Raw genomic sequence first — 21,920 nt, forward strand, 5'->3', positions numbered from 1 at the left:
CACTTTAGGGAGTGATTCGCTCACTCTCGTTCACTGAAAAGACTCGTTCTTTTGAACCCATCGTTCACTCACGAGCCAACGGTATCAGGATGTAAAAGGTTCATGTGAGTAATGAAGTAACACGTAAAAAGGCGAGCAAATCCACTATAGTTAGTACTCGGGAGTTGTTATCTTATTTAGCTACAGGTAGCTAGCACACGGGAGTCATGATGCTAACTTCGTTTCTCAATAGCTACATTAAATTCCTGCGATAATTTAAATTCTTTACAGCTATATATTAATTCTTCCATAACACAGAAGGGTAACTACTGTATGTTTGCTCCTTATTGCAGTATTCCTCCGGAGGTTCTTAAAATTGTCATAATGTGAGACCAAACCAAGGTAAGAATCATCATGCAAACTCTGTTTCTAGTGTATGCTTGCTAGCCACAATATTAGGTACACCTCCATGAAGTCCATTAGAAGGGCTGCATAATGACCAATTGATGTTATTATCTATACTTAACTGCTCCCAAAAAGAATCAATTAGTACAAATAATACATATTTGTTTGTGAATGCTAGGGACATATACTGATGGTAGAACCAATACATCTTCTGTTGACATGACAGATGAAACTAATAACCTGTTGCCATTCCTACAAAGTATTTAAACACAGAACAGTTAAACATGCCCATTAAAAGTGTAGACAGTCAAATTAAGTTCACGTGTAAAGTGACTGTGTAACTGTATGGGCGTCAGCTCAATAAATGTTGGGAAACAATGTCAGAAAATACTTACGACGTCACTTATGAGTGCTGAAGAGCAAACAAGTTTCTTCCAACTTTTGTTTTTTTTTCAGCTGAAGAACGGCGCCCTCTAGATATACGTTGTGCCATTGCCTTCTCATGCATGGTGGACCCTGGGACACGTGGTGGTAAGTATGTGTCCTATGTGTTTGCTTAAATGGGCATTCAAGCAAGTGTGTCACAATGCTCCCTTTTTTGCTGCACAATGGCTGGCTTGCCCTCAGTTGGGGTGGGCGGCAGGAAAGTGGCGCAACATCACATGCTTTGCGCATTTGGACACGAGGAACATACTCCTACACACGAATGTCTTCCCTGACAGCTCACCTGTTGTAGCTTGGCAGGTATTATGAACTTCAACCAGTTGCCAAGTCAGGGAATGTGAAGGGGCTTGGTGGTACCCCCCCCTCCACCACCACCACCACCACCACCACCACCCTATTATGTACTGGAATCTGCCAAGGCTTGCTTTTGGGGTGGGACGCCATGACCTCAGGCAGTGGGATGAGTGGGTGCAACTTGCAATAGAGAAGGATAGGAGTAGCGGTTAAGAAAGGGAGGACAGCCTTATTTAACCTTAAACCACACATGATCTCAGCCCACAGCTCCATAGGCTGACGTGAAAGCACGACGTGGGGAGGCACGGGTTAATCATTTGTCTCATCGACTTTATGACGACAAGTGTCCACTTCAGACACGCAGGGAGAAATTTCCACTTGACGGCGGGCGGGGGGGTAGGGGGGGGTGCTGAGGAGATGGAGGCTGTTTCTTTAAGAGCGAGGTCGAGTGAGGAGGAGAGAGAGAAAGGGAGGGACCTCTTTGCCCTCCAGAAACCAGGAAGGGAATTGAGTTGATCTGCTGCTGCTTGGTTAGCGCATACGGGGGCTTTAAGCCTGCACAACAGTGACAGAGGCTGGGAGAAGGGAGAGAGAGCCACAGAGAGAGAGAGAGAGCGCTCCGGAGTGGAGGAGAGCGGAGGGCTGCGCTAATCCTACAACAAGCAGCACCACGGCCATCGCAGGTGAGCTAAAAGACAGCCTGCCATCCCCTCGCTGGCTGCCCTGGGCCTGTCAAGCAGAGGGGGGAGCAGGGCCAGCGGAGGAGAGTGGGAGGAATGAGGGAGGAGGTCGTGGCGGGGAGGGGGGGTGCCCTGAGAGGTGGGTCGCCTGTCAAGGTTCCTCTTTTTGACACTGCTGCACTTCCCTCGTACTGCTGGAGGATCTTAAAAGTTTACTGTTGCGACTTTTCAGGCACTTACGGGAGGGGGGCGGCGAGCGAGCGGGAACTGTTATGAATTAATAATCAAGTCAAAAGCAACTTTTTGTGACAGCGCCATGCACAGCATGCTCCCCTTGTTGTTATTTAGGTCAGGAGTTTGAGGTGTGTGACAAATGTCATGCCGCCATAAGCGCATGGCAGAGACTGATGCTCAATTTTGTTTTATTGTGTGTATTATTTTGTTGATGGCTCTACTTGAATACCTGGCAGCCCGCTAGCAACACACTCCAGTGTATAATTCAGCCCCCGGAGTGCTTGCGTTAAAACAGGCTGGGAGAGAGGGGGGGGGGGCGGCCGAGGGCCGAGGGAGCTGGGGCTCGTAGTCCCGTGCCAGAGCTCCAAAACAGATCAAGCGGGCCGCCAGAACTCCGTTTCCCAGAGTGCCTTGCCCGTGGCAATCCAGGAAAAAGAGCAGCCGCCAGCCTATCCCGGCGAGGAGGTGCGGCGTGTGAGCGGCTCTCGGCCCAATAAGGGAAGCCCATGCAGATATCCCAGTTGTGGGCTGAAAATAGAGGGGGGTGGGGTAATGATGGTTGCTGGAGGGGAAAGGGAGGAGGAGGGGGGGGGGGTCTGTTTGTGAGATCAGGCAAGGGCTTGCCTATATGACAAGGGCCACTCGCAAGTTTCCTGTCTGGTAAAGCTCGAGCCCTGCCCAGAGACGCTGGCAGCAGAGCTGGCCCACAGGCAGGCAGGCAGGGGAGGCAGAGCGGGGGGGACACTTACCTCCTATCTGGTAAGCACACCGAAAACACACACACACACACACACATTGTCTTGAGAAGTGAGTCAGGCAGGAGGGATGGAACTCACATCATGTTGCCAGTGAAGGAGTTCAGAGTTCTTGACCCACTTGCACACAAAGTAGGAAAAGGCAAATGGGTCAGTGTGCTCCGCTGCTTCTGTTCTCATGCAGCTTTTATTGCTTTGAAGAGACCTTCTTACGGTGTTCTCTGACATTATAAGTGTGGAACGTTGAAGGAAGTTGCAACTTTGCAGTCAGGGACTGGAATTGTTTGGGACTCTCCGAACCACCTAAACAAAGGTGGATGATTGTTCAAAATGTAGATCATTTTTGGCATACGAGCATCTTGCTCCGAGCTCACCTGCCTCACGTGGGAGCAAGGCTGGACGTACTCGTTGGACCCGTTCTGTATTTTTGTGTGTGGACAGGGAGAGGGTACTTGTAGACGCCCAATTGCTTGGAAGCAATGCGGTATGCTTCTCAGAAGGAAGCGGCAAGGACTTTTCTTTTTTTTTTTTTTTTTTTTTAAATCAGCCAGGTCTCAATGTCAGGGCGTACCACAGATAGCGCCATTATGATTGTACTGATTCTATTCTTTTATGCTGCTTCTCAAGGTGCCGCTTTGGACCACACGGGCATAGTTGGCTCAAGCAAATCCCACCAAGAGGTTAAACTAGGACGCCATATGTGTTGAGTACGTAAGTGTGCACACACGCACGCATGTGTGTGCGTCTGTGTTACCAACAATAGATTCCAAGGGAATTGCAGGGGACTTCAGTGGCTGTGGGCTGGTCCAAGACACCACCCATCAATTTGGCGGTGAGGCTGAATACAGTTTGATATTCCTGTATGTTTGTGCCTCTACCGCTATAGCCAGAAACGAGCAGCTTCCGGCTAACTGAGAAGACAGGTTTTCCTCATGTCGCCGTGGCACTTTGAAACCTTCTCTGTTTTTTTTTTCCACTGTAATATACAGTACACTATCTAACCCTTTTTATCATTATTATTATTTTATTGTAAATTTCAATCTTGTGAATGAATGACAGTGTACAGCGTTGAGCACAGTGCATTGCAGAATAATCCATGATGGCCGTCTTCAAATCTTTATATGCAAGACAGGCAATGTTTAAAGTCACACTGCAGCCGCAAAAGTTGGATTCAAACGAGATCCCGCAAAGCTAACGCGTCAAGCCGTAGTGAAAGATATAGCTGGCTTCGCCGATCATGCACAACCCAACGTAGGCGGGATATTTCCGCAACTACGGAAGGCAACCCGTAATTGTATAATTAGATGCATGACGGCGTTAGCAACTGATGTGACGATTTCTTTCAACGTAACGAGGCAGGAGAACACCAAACGTTCCTAAGGCGGCAACATTACCCAAATTTCCACCAAAGTCGGAATGGGCCGTAGTGACCAACACTAACGGGCAAACACAACTGAGTGCTACAGTAAATATTTGTCCTGAGGAAAACCTGAATGTAAAACATTCAAATGAAAAACAGTCCTTATGGCATGCCGTCTCGTGTCTCAGAACCGCAGATTGTTACGCCGCCACGGACTGTTCGTAACCTCAAAAAATGGTATGTTGGGACGCTCAAACCAAGGACCCACTGTTATAGTTACAATATGCAATTTTAAAAGGCATGAAATTACTAGTTGGACTTGGTCTCCCCCGTTCTCTGCATTTTCGACAGAAGGCAGGAGCTTAGGTAGTGTGAAAAGGGCCATCGCCAATCAAGCTTGTTAACTTGATCCATTTTTTTTTCCCATTTTGCCCTTAACTCACTGTGAAACGTCAAATCAATAATATTCGATTATTAGATTGGCAGCTAGCATTGCATATTAATTTAACTCTAAAAGGTTTGTTTGAATTCCAAAAAATGCAACCAAATGTTGTCATTTTGAGGCAACCCTGCAAATGCATGATACATGGCGGAGTCCTCTTTTGTTTTTTTCAAATCTTCATACCAAGCTGAGTCATTTCTTTCCTGCTGCGTGTAAATTCATGCTAAGTCATAATCGAATGGCTTCAGCAGCCCCTTTCCCCTCACTGCAGTCTCACTTCCACCCTTGTGTTTGGTTCCCCAGGTCAGCTGCTCGGCTCGTAACCGCACAGACCCCTCTCTGTTGTTTCCCTGTTGTTGTCCTCGCGTTCTAGGGGCAGTCAAGGGGCTTCTTCTGTTCTCTTCTGGGACATTTATTATGGAGAGGGCAATGCAACCTGATCAAATTAGGGCGAGCGAGAGACGCTCGGGATGTTTTCCAGGCTGGGGGTTGAAGACTTTTTTAAAAAAAATGTAAATGCTCATGGCATGACGAAAAAAAACATGCATTCATTAAAGGCTCTCGTCACACGCCCACTGCCTATTTGGATATTGCTAAAATAACTAGCGCAGCGACCACAGCCGCCTTTTAATTAAACAGCAGCGTGGTCAGGACGGCGGCATGTGACCAATGTGACACTGTTGATGTTGATTTAGGAGAGGAGATGGCTGGGTTGCGTTGGAGGTTGGCACGTCACAAGAGGACGGGCGGGGCGCCCTTAGCGGAAGTCCAGGAGGAGAAAGACAGAGAGAGAGAGAGAGGGGGGGGAAGTGAGGTGATGCCCTTGCTGCTGAGATGGAGCAAACATAATGGCCGAAGAGGGAGGCTCACAAAGCGGGGACACAGGAGTTGAGCAAGCCGAGACCGGTCATCTGATTACACAGCGGCTTCTGTTACATGTCTGTTAGAGGCCCGCAGGAACAAGTCCTTTCCGTTTGGTCTGCGTGCGGCCTCTCTGGCCCATTCTCGCGTCCCGTCTGAAGCCACGTGTTAAGTTTTGGTCACCCTTCTCGGTTTCTAAGCACATAGGCGTCACTTTTGGAAGACTTCGCCTTTTAATAGTCAGCCACGCAAAGAAAAGAGCGTTCGACGAAGCTGTGTGACCAATTTGTGGTTTTGATGCGCGTTAATGCAGCGGCATCGTGGAACCCTTGAACACAATCCGTTCATTGATGTTGCTTGACTTACAAGTTGTCGTTTCAAAATGAAGAGTGAGGATCAATCCAGTGCCTAAAGCAGTGCCTCTGGCGGTCAGAGAGGATGACAAAAATTTCCCATAGTAATTGGGATGAATGAATTGATTCCGTTCAGAGTCAAGCTGTTACCTTAGATAAGATGTGAAAAAGTGATATGATTTATGTAACATCTGAAATGTCATCAAATCAATTTAAATTCCACTAAGGCACTAAGTTGCACAAGTCTTCTCTTCACATCACAGATACACCCCACATTGTTACTGATTTGTTTTTTTAAATACAATCTTGTCAGACTAGTATAGAAAGAAATGAATGACGTAATGTCAAACCGACTGACGGCCACATAACAGAGAAGCAAAAGATGGTTTGCAGAAAAAACGCTGGCACCTACTGAAGATTTGTAGATACTGCTGGAATTAATCAATAGTGATACCAAACAGTCAAATCTTTTCATATTTTGTTCCATTTCTGCTTTTTGTAGTTGCGGTGGCATCACAAAAAGACAAACTCGATCCTTTACATGCTCATCATGCGATATCCTCAAGTCTTGCGTAACATAACGTATAGTGACAGTTTGAAGTCCGAGTTGGGTTTCACTTTCGAGGCGTGTTTTACCGGAAATTTCTTGTTAAAATTAGAACGCTGGTGGCTTTCGACCATGGTGGTTACATTCCAATCAGCGACTGATTTCATCTTGATCTTGTTGGGATGTTTCAAATGAGTCATTACATCACCTTGAACTCATTTATCCTGCACTTCGATATTGTTGTCTGAACTCCTAGGGAGTGTTAGACTGCACCTGGGTTTGCATAAGGGCAAAATAACTTAATAACCCCCCAACCTGCTTACTCAAATGAATCTTTGCCCCACCTGTGGGCGTTGAGCTTTCCTCTCATCCAAGCCGGTTTTACCAGCTAAACCAACGAGATGCAAGTTTATCATTGACATCTGAGCCGGATTCCACGACTCTTTGCAGTTATGAGCGTTTGTGAGTTTAATAAACCGGCCTCGCCCACCGCCTCTTCACTCACTTCATGTGTGTTCACTAGCACTTCCTTACGAGCGAACGCCCCGAGCCTCGGCGCGACTTTCGCAACGTGTTTTTTTTTTCTTTTTTTTTTTATCAGCCGGCCGCCCTCTTCCTGCTCATCTTCCAATAAGACCCATCACGTTTCCTTCCACGAGTCTCCTGGCAACCGCGAGTCACTTCGCTGCTGTGGTGCTTTTTCAAAATGTGCTTTTCCTAGAAACTGCTCTCTCGCCCCCTCCCCGTTCCGAGTATCTTGTACTATCCCCTTGTTGAGTTGAAGCAGGTGATTCCCTGTTTCCTTAGAATGTTTTATCAGTTCAACTGAACAGAGATAAGAAGTTTGACTTGATGTCTGTTCTCTAGTGACAACTTAAGACCCTGCTTGACAAAAATGGATCTTTTGTGAGTAATTTCCTTGCCAAAGCTCGTATTCATAAGCCATTGTGTCCTCCAAATTTCAGAGCCGTGTGGCATTTTATCAGCTCGTGCCTTTTACATGGAACCAATCTGCTTATACGCTTGATCAGCACCAGGATCTGGTGTGATAAAAGTAGAAAACGGCGTCTTTTTACAGAGATCCCGCAAAATTGCTGTGCCAAATAGCAACCATGTGCTTTTCCACACGGATAGGGCATCGTACAATCAGGTAATGTGATGACATCACCGCGGGAGAACGGAGTGTCAGTTGTTGAACTTCACACTGTTTACACTCGTGTTGTCACAATACCAGCATTTTGATTAAGGCCCGACCGAATGATTAATCAACGGCCCGATTATGACACTGCAAACATCGGCAAAATAATCGTCCAAATGACTGATGTTTGCTGATTAGTTTTGCCGTTAGGTCCTCGAATAATTTACGGCGGTAAAACTGCTCTTATTATTACACGTACTAAATCCATACCTTGTATCCTTGAATACATCTAATGAAAATTTTAGATAGGGACATTCTATGGACACATTCAAAACAAAGTAATTTTTTTTTTTTTTTTACAAGCAATATTTAGATGACCATTGCAAGTTAATGTAAAGTCACAATTTTGGGAGCTATATTTTGCTTTATACCTTTTTCAATCCATCGGGTGATTAATCTGTAATCAGTAAAAAATAAAAATTCTGGTAAAGATTGACATCACCCTTTAAAAAAATCCATTTTGGCCTGGCTGTTTTTCAGTTGATAAAAAAAATATGATAATAATCACTAGCGCCTTTCTTGAAATCAAAGGCCACTTTACACAAAGTAAACACAGCATGAAACAGGCGACCACACATCCCAAAAGCTATGTGAAACAAATGCAGTCATTAAAGAGTAATTCTTAGAAACATTACAAAAGCACACTTAAGAAGCTAGTTACAACTTGTTTCGAATGATACAGTGCCTCAAGTTTGCTAAAATCTTGGAATCCTTTCCGTAAAAGCGCTGGCTGGCTATCTCAAACACGTCAGCTGCTCTCTGGCTTAACATTTTGTCTCGTTGTTTGTAGGAATGAATGCTTTTTGTTAGCCAAAGACAGACTCTTGACTTCACAGCGGTGAATATCTTTCATCTGTGTTTCACAGCAGATCGAAGAAAAAAAAATGGCCATGTGACAAATAAGCAAAACACACAAGTAACTGTCGCGTTATTGCAAGGGTGAAGCCGAGGAGTTCTAGCGGCGGTTTCTTAAATTGGACTAAGGAATGAGCCCTTCCCTGGAAGCAGAGCTGTAGACAACACACCCACTTTGTTACCTGGCTTTGGGCTGCTTGGCCCGAAAGCATGAATAAGTCATAGGGAATGTTCAAGCCACAAGGAGGTGACAGGATCAGGTTGGTTGTGGTGCAGTTCTTAGTCCACATACAGTCATCTGGGGACAGGTGGCTCCGGCATGCAGAGGAATCCCTCTGTGCTTCTTTGGCTCTCACTTCTAGTGCCCCGTGTGTGTGTGCGCGCGTGCATGTGTGTGTTTTATCTCAGCTCAGCGTCTTTACCCCCGCAAAGCCGCGACCCGGGGTCAGCTCCTGTATGCGCCGAGGATAACGTGTACACAAGCTCGCAGCCAAAGCTCGGTCTAGTGCAGGTGCTTCAAGTCAGGGTCTGGATGGGCCTCACGGAGATCACTTTCCAGCGCCAGAGGACGTGACCGGAGGCCATGTGGTCTCGCTCTCTTTTTCACCCTGGCATCCTGAGCCGTCGTCTCTTTTTCGTCTTTGTCCTCCCCCCCCCCCCCCCCCTGTCGTCCTCTGCATATTCAGATGAGGCCTCCTCTAATACAATTTGCGTGTCCTCTCAGACAGCCTGGCAACCAAGTTCAGTGGAGCTCACCGCTTGCTCAAAGTCAGCTAGGATAGCTTCCAGCTTACCTGGAATGAGGACATGGAATAACAAACCCTGGTGTGCCTTGGTGTGGCAGTTCATTTCACTCGTGTTCAAAAAATAATTCAAATCACATTGCGTGTCTCAAAGGTTGTGATAATTCCACTCTAATTATTAGTCTTCTATTTCTTCATAGGGGGAAAATATTTCCAAACTGCTTGATCATTGTTCCGTATTTGATCTTCTGCTGCAGTTTCATTTTGACCCTGCTTCTGTAATGAGCGCACCACTGTTTTGAAGTATGAGGACATGCTCTTTGCTCCTTGCCTCCCCCCCGACTTAGAAGGATGGGCGTAGTTGGTCGAACAATGGCAGGAGGAGAACGTGAATGCAGGTGAACAGGTGTGAGGGAGGAGAGGCGGCCAGGTTTGGCGGGTTGTTCCTGCAGCGAGCCAGCGTTTCATCCAAGCGAATCTGCCGCACAGTCGTATATAGAGTGGAACCGGCCCCCGTCTCACCCCCTGCTGCCTCTCCCTGGCAGATGGAGAGGGGAGGGTGGGCGGCGGTGGATGTACGATACGTGTTTGCGCGTGTGCATTATTGATGGCACCACGTTTTGTGTGCGTGCTTGCGAGTGGGTTGATACAGGAATCGAGGATGGTTCGTTGTGCCCCAACGAAAGCCCCCCCACCCCCCTCCTCCCACTGCGCGGGCTTCAGTCGATCATTTTAATCTCCCCCCCGCACGTGAGCAAGGGGACAGCCATTCCTGAAACTTGGCACACAGAGCTGGGTGGGGTAACCAGCTCAGACCGGATTGACAACCTCCCTTTTAATACTGTTCCCTTGCAGCTTGTTGCGTGTCCTCTTCCTCGTGGAGTTTTTCCACATGCAGGGTCTGCTGTGGCAACCCCGTCCGTCTCGCTTTGTCCCGCTATCTTTTTTTTTTTTTTTAGGGGAGGGCCCCCTTCTTTATTTATTTCCTTCTTCCGCCTCCCTCGCTCTTTTCGCCAGCTCCCGGCCGACAGCCCGGCTCCCAGCATGCATTTTGATCCCCTCTGCCCTCTCCCTATCTGTCCTTCACGACCTCTTGCTCTCGTGCGCGCGCAGCCCCCCCCCCCCCCCCCCCCACCCACCCAAATGTGTGCGTAGGTGTTTACAAGGAGACACTGAGACCGCCACCTGCACGCATAACAGGAAGTACAGTCTGTAGCACAAGTTTGAATCCAATGAGGCCAAATACTTCACTGAACGTGATCAGATGGACAAATTGACCGAGCACAAACAACAATTTGGGTTGTAAAAAGTTCACATTATCAAGCATGATTGTGGTTTGAGCGCCTGCATTTTGTTTGAACTTTGAAGCTAACCTTTTTGGTTGAAAGCAACTTTAGTGCATTTTGACTTGGGGATCGATCATCAGTATTTTCAACTAAGAACATGACAATATATATACAGAATGACTTTCTTCTGTTTTAGTTGCACTTTCACATGCATACCTTTTTCGCGGTTTGCTTTGAAGTAAACGTGCAGATGAATACATTACCGGAAAAATGCTCAACTTATTGAGGGAGGGGCCCTTTTGTGCTGTATGACACGTTTATGATGCCACGAGTCTTTGATCTTTTTTTTTGGGGGGGGGGCGGGTGGAGTAAAGATTTCTACACACTTTGATAATCCTCTATTAGTTCAAGCAGAAATACACGTGAAGATATGTTTCTCTTGACAGTCCTGACTGAGAGTTGGCTTTGATTCTGGCTCATGCCATAGCTTTCTGGTATGGAATTTTACAATTGTCTTTAGATTCTGATTTAAGCGCAGTGAAGATTTGACATAGTTGACTTTGCTTGGCCGTTCTATAAAGGCAACTTTCATGAATGTCATAAATGTATTTAATTTGATCTTGGTTTTTGGATTTGATTACCAACATGTTTGTTTTGAAGCTTCCTGTATTAATGTGTCTGTTTTCTGTCGTTCCTCTTATTTGTTGTGTTATCTGTTTATTTATTATTTATTATTACTCTTATTATTTATTGTTTGTGCCTTTTTGTTCATGATGTTTTTTACTTTTGCGCTATGCTTGCTGGCTCCGTTTTGCTCCTCTTATTTATTGTGTTATCTGTTTATTATTTATTCATCACTCTTACTATTGATTGTTTGAATTTTTGCCTTCTTGTTTTTATATTGTGTCGCGTACTTGTATGTCTATCGTGTTATGTGTCTCGTCACCGTGGGATAGAGAAAAACGTAATTTCGGTCTCTTTGTGTGTTGTGACATGTGGAGAGATTGACAATAAAGCTGACTTTGACTTTGACTTTTGACTTTGACTTCCTCAGACAGGCAGAGAGACGGACGGCAGGACGGATACACGGGTGGGGCCTGTGCTAGGCGGCTCGGCGGCAGGCTGGTGGAAGATGTCGTCCGGAGCCGGCGGGAGGGGAGGAAGGCGGCTCAGGGGAACGTCGGGCGGCGGAGGTCGAGGAGTCGCCGGGGAGGCCGAAGAGGGCCCCGTGGGGATCCCCTTCCCCGAGCACAGCGCCGACATCTTGGGCAGCCTCAACAAGCAGCGGCTGAGCGGGTTGCTCTGCGACGTTCTGCTGATCACGCAGGAGCGGGAGTTCCCAGCGCACCGCTCCGTCCTGGCGTCCTGCAGCTCCTACTTCCACAAGTTGTTCACGTCTGGAGCGGCCGCCGACCAACGCAACGTCTACAACATCGACTTTGTGGCGGCGGAGGCGCTCGGAGCGCTGCTGGACTTTGCCTACACGGCCACGCTGACCGTCAGCCACAGCAGCGTGGCCGACATCCTCGCCGCCGCACGCCTCCTGGAGATCCCGCCCGTTCAGGATGTCTGCACACACCTGCTGGACACCAAAGTGCTCTCCCCGCCGGTAGGACACCATTCTGCCACTGCACATTGCATTTTAAGATGAAATGTTTTTATTCGTACTTATGTCCGGGAGATTTTAAAACACTATTCTACCACTTGATTGGAGAGTTTATTTGACATCACAGTTGCTCAGGGGTCGGGTAATGAAATTTCCAGTGGAATTAAATAGTCTTAAAGAATTGCCTTTGATATGCCTTGAACTGATGAAATATGTTACTTCTATGAAATGTTTGAGTTGTATTGGGAAGAAACATCCTCCATTTTGCCTTGGCGCAGGGGTCAAATTAAAATCAGTAATCAATTTCAAAGACGAGTATATATAATCTCAACATTATCAGTGGCTCTCACCATGCCAAACGCACACCCACGGCCTTGGGGTTAGTTCAACGCTTACTCACGCTCAGCCAATCGCTTGTGCGGAGGAACAGCACGCTGTGCGTGTGTGTGTTGTCAAGCATAATATAACAGCTACACATCCACATAATCAAGAGTAGCGATTGGCTCCTGTCTCAATGTTATCACTGAATGATCACGGCAGCGCTTCACTTGCGAATATTCATGTAGGCCAAGAGTCAAATTAACTGAGGTCAGTTCAGTTTACGACTCGTCGCAGTCTATTAAAAGAACGCAATAAGAACACCTTTGTAGTAACCATCCACCATTTTGTAAGATGCCTCCAGATAACGAGACCGTCAACTACTGAGTGTCAGACCAATTTGCACGTGTGTGGAACAGCACAGACTGGTTTAAGCTATTAATACAACCATTTTTTTTCTTAAATCTGTCTCCTTCCTTCTCCAGGCGGGTAGTGAGCAAAGAAATGAGGATGAGGAGAGGGGCAGAGGAGGAGGCGAGCAGGGAAACCAGGTGCTGGCCCGGGAGTTCCTGGAGTACTTCCAGAGAGGGGCGCACTGGGGCAGCAGCTGCAGCACGCCAGAGCTCAGGGACCTGCCCACGCACCTGCACTTTAACCACGGCAACGGCGGGACCCCCAGCAACGGCGCGCCCGGTGGCCCCGGTGAGTACTACTCCCCCCTGGCCCTGGCTTTGGCTCAGGCCCCCATCCACGAGCCAGAAGAGGAAGAGGACGAGGAAGAGGACGACGAGGACGGGGAAACGGTGCAGGGCAACGGAATAAGCCTCGGGTCATTTTACTGCCCTCCCTCCCAGAACGGGCACTTCTACCTCCCGCCCGAGGCGCGGCCGGGGCTCGAAGCCCCCGAGACGGAAGATAGCGCCCTACAGCTGATAGCTAGGGAGAGAGGCTCGGCCAGCGCCCTCTTGCAGCAGATGATGGACTCCATCGAGAGGCAGAAGCAGCGCGGGGCGGCCGGGGAAGATCCGGGCGACGGGGACGACCCCGATATGGAATTTTACTACAATTACTTTAACAGCACTCAGCTTGAGGACACGCCTTCCACCGGCGTGACGTCGAGCGGTACGCCGCTCTGGTTGTCAAGAAGCAACTCCGGTCACGACAGAGTGGGCGGAGGGGAAAGAGGGGTTGGCGAGAGGGGCGGCAGTGGCGGCGAGAGGAAGATGCGCTCCAAGGCCTTTCAGAAATGTCCCATATGCTCCAAGGTCATCCAAGGAGCCGGCAAGCTGCCCCGCCACATCCGAACACACACGGGGGAGAAACCCTATGAGTGCACCATCTGCAAAGTGCGCTTTACCAGGTAAGCCCAATTAATGAAGCCACCGTATCACGTGGCACCGACACTTTTGGCCTTGGCACAGCGACCCGGTGAGTGGTATGCTTCTGAAGAGTCGGAGGCTTGGGCTTTGCATTAAGGGGCTAACGCAGTGATTATTTTTGCATCGCTTAGCATCAGCTCCAACATGGTGATAAAAGTGGCTTTTATTGAGATGCTCTGCAAAGCAAAGTCCTCGACTCGTAGCGCAGGGGTCCTATAAAAGAAGGCTGCGACTGCCCGACGTTATCTAGGTGGAGGCCTGCTATAAAGTTGATACAGAAGGGGGGTTGCAAGGCCTGGATTGTGTGCTTCAGTGCAGCCATTTGAACTTTTGATCTCTGCCTGAATTGCCCACAGCAGAGTAGTTATTCCACCCCCCCCACTCCACACTCGCTTTGTCGCTACTTTACCTCCATAATGAAACCTGACTTGCGCCGCTCGGATAAATGCGAGCAGAGTTTAGCGTGACACTTGGACTGATTTCCCTGTATCGAGGAAGCCCGTCTTTTCCTTGAAATCCCTTCTGTAATTAATCAGAGCACTCGTGCTTGGAATAGATGCAGCGGGCCTCAAATACCTAACAATTTTTGGGACGCGCCGGAGACCGGTGTGAACCGAATTGCCCTCCTGGTTAAATTCGACCGGCAGTGGGAAGTGGGCTATTTGTAATCGTAATCCTGTTTGATCGGGGTTAGGAGGGCCGCACACTAGGTAATAAATCACTGCTGTCCTTAAGATAATTCAGCCCTGTCAGTGGCGGTGTTAACGCGTGTTCGTTTAGGGTACGGTTGGCGCAAATGATTGGCTCCTTGTTTAGTGTGAGTGCTAATCCATTTAAATTGCTTATGTTGTCAAATAGGGGGAGGTGAAGGGCAAGAGCCAGTTGAAGGTGTCCTGATAAAGTTCAGTCCAAACTGGCATGTGACTGGCATGTGACTTCCTGGGAGCTCGATTGTATCATTTACTACAATTCACAACGAAATCATGTGATGTTTCGAAGCTGCATGCTAAATTTAAGGTTGTGGGGATTTCGTTGTGGCCAGTCAATTGACTGTTGCTTTGCTCCCAGAAAAGTTGGAACCATAAAAACATGCCACGGTGAACGTTGAGCTTTATTGTCAGGATACAGTCATGCAGATAAAGATGTACACTTTATGGTTTCCCCTCAGGCAACCCGGTTGACCTCACAATGGGAGGGGGGGACTGGTGGTGAGCCAAATGTTTGGCCATGAAACAGTAAATAAAAGCATTTGCGGTGTATTTAGCTGACCTTGTAGGAATCGATGTTTTGATGCTTCATTAGTATTTATTCTGATGACCTTTTGTGCTCCCCCCCTCCAGGCAAGACAAGCTCAAGGTTCACATGCGGAAGCATACGGGAGAGAAGCCTTACCTCTGTACGCAATGCGGGGCCGCCTTTGCTCACAACTACGACCTGAAGAACCATATGCGCGTTCACACCGGCTTGCGCCCCTACCAGTGCTCCAGCTGCTTCAAGACTTTTGTACGCTCAGACCACCTGCACCGCCACCTCAAGAAGGACGGCTGCAACGGCATCCCGTCCCGCCGGGGCCGAAAGCCTCGGATGCGAGAACCCGGGCTCCTGGATGCCCCCATGGGTCTGCTGAGCCCCGGCTCAGACACTGGCCTGGAGCCTCACATCATCAAGGGACGGCAGCTCTCGGAAGCTCTCAAGTCTGAGGTGGAGGGGGCCCGCGCGCACAGCCCACAGCTCGCAGGGGGGGGCACACCCTGAGACAAAACCCTTAAGAAATAGACGGACGGACGGACGGTCACCATCACAACGTCACTCTGCTCCACACAGGAGGAAAAATATAGACTTCAAAAGGATATATAGATATATAAAAGCTAACTATGGCTCTATACAACCAAATCAGGGTGTCACAAAAGTTTGAATCTTAACATTTCTTTCTCCTTTTACTTTGGGAAAAACAAAGTAGACTTGAAAGCACTTGAGTGGGGGTTAAAGAGCAACCAACGCTTCAAATCACACACCCGCGACGTGTCCACTTTCTGGGCCATTTTTTTCTTATCAATAATAATCGGGGGTTTTATACATTGGCGTCATGTATAAAGGACACTAAGAAACTATGCAGTTGATTTTAGGTTTTTATTATCGGGTGAGCTCTGAGCAAAGGTGTCTGAGCTCCTTCCGACTGCCGTACGGGTGAAGCGAGGACAAATCTTTCCCAGAGAAAACAGCTTTTTTTTTTTTTTATTCTTTTGCAGGTTTAGAGATGTACAGTTACCATAGAAACAACGTTGCCATAATATGGTATATGCAAGGAAAACTCACCACACTTGTGATGCAACATGCTCACTCGCTTGCTCTCTCACTCTCTCGCTCTCCAAATGCTCCAGAAAGAGTCCTAGACAAGGGTTTGATTGAAGTGTTACTTACTCGATAAGAAAAATGCGTCGGGAGAATCTATCGTTTTGTCTTAGAACGAGTCAAATCCACATGGGTGGAGGCTCCAAGTTGCAGGACCAGGGAGTACGAGGCTGGTTGTTTTTAAAACGCTACCACTGCCCTCCGACCTCTGCAATTTAAGTTTTCCTGAATTAATTTTATTTTTATTAGTTGACTGGGTACTTGACACTTTATAATAATGTATACATGTGTATATACAGCATGGGCCGATGATGACATCCCCTGTTAACTGGCTTTTCCTGGACGTCGTGTTTCTCACAGCGTCGGCAAACAAACCGTATGAATGTTTGTTGAGCATAGCGTCACCTGAGTGAGGGGAGGGGGAAAAAAAACACTTGATAGATCCTGTCTGAAAATGATTGAAATAATTGCTTGTGCTTTGCTTTGTGCAGCATGTCCTTGTGTGACAAGGCGCAGGTTCAAGGAACAAACAGGGAGACCAAATGAGACTGATGGAGAAAAGATGAGCACCCTTTTTTTTTTTTTTTTCTCTCTTTGTATAATTGAACTAAAGACATCCAATAGAAAGGTCGAGGGATATTTAAAGATTTAATTTTCTGTTGGAAATATTTTTCTTTTCACAACCTGGACCATTTAGAGAGCGGTATGAATACCTGCCCCGTGTTAGGAAGGCCAAACAGAAATGCAGCTGATTCACGGGAGGAAAGGGGAAGGGAGGCGGATCTCGCCGTGTCTGATGCATTCCAAAAAAATAATCTCCCCCAGCTCAGCCACGTTTCCATGCAGGCGGAGGGTGGGGGATCGGATCACGCCTCTCTCGCCCCCCTCTCTCTCTCTCTTTCCCCTCCCCTCTGTGGACCTCTAATGCCCTTAAGGGACATGATTATTATAATCGAGCCTGGTGTTACCGTGGGTGCATGCATGTGTCCGTGTGTGTGTGTGTCGGTGTGTGCGTGGCAGCAAGGGTCCCTCTGGCCACATCACCAGTGTGTGAGTCAGCCCCAGCCTGTTCAAACATGCACCTTGAGCTGTCAGCCTCAGCACACTTCCCCAGCCGGCTCTGCTAAAAGTCACGTTTCCACCGAGCAGTCCGCCTCACTGCACCGCGGTACGGTTTCGATCGCTCGTGAGCTAACGCAGGTGAACGCCAACAATTGTCTGAGCAGTCACTTGAGTTCCACTCTACAACGCAAACTTTCTTTGCTTGCACAAGGGTGTTGGGAAATTGTACTGCCCGGTGGAAACAAGCCAAAGACAAACCAATTTATTTATTTTTTTTTAAATTTGACAATGGGAGCAATCAATTATTTAGTTCAAAAAATGTTTTAATTGGATGGGGGAATCTGAATCTTCTGAATGCTTTGTTTCCTGTAGCTGACGTCATGTTTTTACATCTTTCGACCACAAACTAGTTGAGCCTGATTCAACAGTACACTCCATTTTGGCAGATTGGTTCACGCCGATCCATTTTTACGCCCATCCCCGACCCGATACAAGGTCATCTCTGCTGTAACACCTCTCCCTGTCTTTAATTGCACCTTAATCAGAACGAGGCAGGTTCCGAAAGCACTTTGTTACAACACAAGGGCACTTTTGTTAACAAAACGGGTACTTCAAGAGAGAGAGAGAGAAAAAAAAAGCAAGTTGCAATCGAGATTGACCCCTTTCGTCTCACGGCGGTGGTAAATAAAAGCCCTTTTTTTTTTTCCCCCCCTTTGTTTTGTTTTCAGATTTAACAACAAGCTGCCAAACAAAAAAAAGTAGTGCTCCAGAAAAAAAATATATATATCAAAATGTAACTGATTGCACTTGAAGTTAGCTGTTAGCGAGCTGTCGAAATCTCTTTAGTAGATGGAGAGCGGTGTGTGTTGTGCGGGTATGCATTGCCTTCTGGTGGACTGGAGGGTCTGGGGACAAGCTTGTGTAAACAAACGTTGCCCCATCTGTTCCCCAGCTTCCCTCCGAAGCGTGCGACCATAACGGGCCCCAATGTTGTAAAACACCTCATCGGACAGTCGCTTGTTTACTTCACAGCTCTCTTGGCGCCCATTTGCATAAATCTCGGTTTACCCTCGCTGGTCATTGTCGGCGGCTGTCCGGGTCTTGGGAGTGTACTTTTGAGTTAGTCCCCAATCTCGTAAAACAACAAACAAAAAGCAAGCTGATGTCTGTATACTGTCTTGAACCCTAAACCAGTTTTGTTCCTTAATAACCTTTGAGCCATCTAAACCTGTGTAACTTTGGACCTTTATATTTCTTCTAGTCTTGGGGTGCTTTCACACCTGCTTACGTTCTTAAATCAATTTTAATCCGAATTGAAACCGTCAAATCAATGAATCAGGTCCTGAGTGTATTAATGTTGGATGTGGGCAGAGTCTATTAGGCCTTCAGTGCCAGAAAGGTGGCAGTAAACCAGTGTCTTGTTTGGGATTTCAAACTTGATAGCACCAAAAGTTGGTGCTTCAGCTGAGCGTAGCGCAAACGTTTGCACTAATTGTCAATGTTCTTGTCCTGCTGGTGAGAGACGGCTTCAGAAAGGGTCGGTCCTGTCCCATAGAAGTGATCTTGTATAGTCTATATGTAATATACGTTGACTAATACCAAAGGAGAGTAAAGATATTTTAAGATGTACCAATTAAATTGTTGGGTTTGAAACCTCGGTGAATCCAATCCTTTGTGAAAGGTTCCACATTTTGGCCTCGTTAGAAATATTTGGGCCGGTTTTTACGGTGTGCAAAGATATGGGACACACAGATGAGATGTATGGATTTTCAGTCCGACTGATGAATAACGAATTGATTTTACTTTTTATTGGAAGATTAGACTTTATTTGTTCCATCGCTCTGTGATTGTGCTGACTGTGCGATTTTGCAATGTGGAGCTCCGGCTCACTCCCACCAGGTGAGCCTTTACGTGGGTGGGCCCTGTTTGACCAAACTCGCGGCTCGTTTTGTTTTTCTCCGCCCCGTGCTTTCAGACCAAACGCTACGAGCTGACGCTAATTGTGCGGCTATTTAAGCTTTACTTGAATTAATTTATTGTTTTTATTCTTACCTTGTTCAAAACTGAAGAGTTCTGCAGCCAATGTATCCATCCTAACCTCTCTGATTCTCGAGTGTTTTTTCCAAATGGACCTTGACGTCTGTTATTGTCGTTTTCTCTTTATCAAAGACTTTTTGCTGAATATATCTGATTAAGCCATAAAACAAGACCAACAACCACGATAAAGATTGTTTTATTTTATTTTGAAAGCGAGATGGGGTGACTGTTATGGAGCTTTGTGGTGGCAGACACCAGGAGGGACCGGCTCAGGGGCGGCGACTCTTTTGCTTTGTCATTGTGCTTTCGTAGATAATTGATATTTGAGGTTTTCTCGTCTAGCTTGGAATGCAAGTGTGGCACTTACCTAAGCTCCGAAATAAAAAACAAAAAGCAAGAGAGGGCTAAACACCAGTCTTAACGAAAGATGAGCCTAACGTGGACCATTTGTACCTCCTGGTTCTCGGCATGTACATGTTGGAGGCAGAGCCATTACGGGTGGGGGGTGGGTTGGGGGTTAAGTCGTAATGTTTTCAGGGTCAGGGTAGCGCGTATACTTTTAAGAAGGTGTGGCCAAAAAAAAAAAAAAACAACGTCCAGAAGATGCGGAATGTTGCGGGTCTCCTTTTTGCCTCTTTTTTGCAAGTACTTCTCAGGTGGAAACAAAACACTGCTATGCATTGGCTGTCTATGTTCGTGTCTCATACCATGCTCGTCATGTCGCCTCAATAATTAGCCGACAAAAATACAAGGCTGGGCTCATTGCGGAAGTCTAATGTTGATTTCATAACTTGTTTGGAGGGAGACGTCTCATGAGTTTCAGTTTTGAAGAGTAGCACCAGGTAGTGGAGCCCTGCGTCATGCAGCAAACATTCCATAACTTCATACTGTGATTTCCCCCTCTTTCATATTCCGCACACGTGATGACTTAGCTTCTTTTTTTTTTTTTTTTCTTTCCACTTCCTCAAGCTTTTGCGATTGTAAACATTAGCACTTTGCGATAAAAGGCCATTGTGTGTTTCGACGATGTCCTTTTTTTTTTGTGGCTTCGATGATGCTGTTTCACTTCCTGTTGTGAGAATTACACTTGAATTGTTCGGTGGAAGATGGACGCCATATTGGATGCCCTATGCTTGCTTGCTTTTTTTTTTTTAAAGGAGAAACATGATCGGTTCTCATTTCGGGAGACTTTTTTGAAAGCTGTGTTTAATGTCACGTGTAATACGGGAGTGGGCCAGAGCATTTGATGCAATCCTAAAAACAAACGCAACCTCAGTCTTTAGGAAAAGGTTCGCCACCCCTGTTGTACAGTACAAGGCTGGATCAGGTATCCATCTTGAGCACTTATTTTTTTATTTTTGCAAATCAGCGCAATGTAATTGCTGTCCCGTGGGAAGAAAGGTATTGATCAGAACATAACCTGGGAGATTAATAGAGATAATAGGCTATTTATTTTGAGCATTGTTCGTGAGGTTTCTGAAGTGGCCTATTAGCTGTCACATTTCTTAACATGGAGATTTGAAATTGTAAACGCAAGAGTCACATCAAGCAACAAAATATATGGCCATGCAATATTGGAATCAAAATTCTATGATAAAGGGGATAGAAAAATTGGGGGGGGGGGGAAATATTTCAATTGATTTCACCTGTATTTTGTTTGCTGAGTGTGACTCTTGTTTCTTTAGTTCGCTCCACTTGTTTATGAAGCTTCAAGCAGGTGAATTGTTTTGGGGAGAATTTGCACTTTCTGATTATGAGAAAAAAATGTTTATGAGACCACTACATCCACACCATCAAAAAATCATGTAATTCCATGTTGTCTTTTTTTTTTTTTTTTAATATATCCTAAAATGTCTGGCATCTGGTTGTCTGGTTTAAAGAATATACAAATCTTTCTATTAAAAAGAAAAACAATGGTTGCAAAGGTTGATTATGGATGTTTTGTTTGATTGATTTGACACAACTAATCTTGTTTTGTTTTTTTTCCAGCCAGAGCTCGCAGTTTACATCTCACAGCATATCAACGAAAATGTACATACAGTGAATGATGTTCCCCTATTGCCTATTCCAATTTATTAAATGGTTGCCAGCACACACCTACCTCAGATTAATCATAAGGTAAGTATACCCAGTGCAACTTAATTCAACTATTGGTTAAATTAATCAATGTCTGGAATTGACAGAATGACCAAAAACGGGTAAATCTTTACCCCTCCAGTTGTGTCAACCAAAATTGATCGTTTTCCTTGCAAAGGCAATTTTATTAAATTGCTTGTCTTCATTGTATAATTTAATGCAAAATATCTACATATATTCTGACATTATAATTGTATTTTTTTCCAAAACGAAGTATAGTAGTCCTACATAGAGTTGAAGTTCCTCCAAATTTATTCCACCATTAATTGAAGCAGTCTGACCGGCAGGTGGCAGTGTTGTTTCTGTTTAATTACTTAGAGGGAGGAGCAATCAATCTTATGACGCTGCATGCTTAGTCGTCCTACATTGATTTGAAGTTCCTCTAAAATTATTCCACCACTAATGGGAGCTTGGCAGTGTCTGGGTAGTCTGACCGACAGGTGGCAGTGTTGTTTCTGTTTAGATCCTTTGTGGGAGGAGCATCATCAGAATGTTAAGACGCTGCATGCTCTTCACCGCCTCCTGTGCCTTGAACTAACATTTGTACCATCACGGCAAGGCTTCATATTCTTAAGCACATGTTAGCAGCGCGGT

At 46.4% G+C, this 21,920-nt stretch overlaps 1 protein-coding gene across 6 annotated transcripts; it reads left to right on the forward strand.

The window, feature by feature from the left end:
* The first annotated feature begins 79 nt into the window (after positions 1-79).
* zbtb7a (zinc finger and BTB domain containing 7a) lies at positions 80-21,118 on the forward strand. 6 transcript variants are annotated; one of them, XM_061298237.1, is made up of 6 exons: positions 80-104; positions 333-381; positions 841-915; positions 11,491-12,045; positions 12,846-13,720; positions 15,080-21,118. In XM_061298237.1, the coding sequence occupies exons 4-6, from the start codon at positions 11,569-11,571 to the stop codon at positions 15,492-15,494; spliced, it is 1,767 nt and encodes a 588-aa protein (XP_061154221.1). In that variant the 5' UTR covers positions 80-104; positions 333-381; positions 841-915; positions 11,491-11,568; the 3' UTR covers positions 15,495-21,118. The 6 variants fall into 6 exon arrangements, with proteins under 6 accessions (XP_061154221.1, XP_061154217.1, XP_061154219.1 ...); XM_061298233.1 differs by lacking the exons at positions 80-104; positions 333-381; positions 841-915 and adding exons at positions 1,571-1,805; positions 3,419-3,623; XM_061298235.1 differs by lacking the exons at positions 80-104; positions 333-381; positions 841-915 and adding exons at positions 1,571-1,805; positions 3,419-3,498.
* Positions 21,119-21,920: the final 802 nt, after the last annotated feature.

This window comes from Syngnathus typhle, linkage group LG14 (genome assembly GCF_033458585.1).
Source record: "Syngnathus typhle isolate RoL2023-S1 ecotype Sweden linkage group LG14, RoL_Styp_1.0, whole genome shotgun sequence".
In the NCBI taxonomy this organism is placed as follows: Eukaryota; Metazoa; Chordata; class Actinopteri; order Syngnathiformes; family Syngnathidae; genus Syngnathus; species Syngnathus typhle.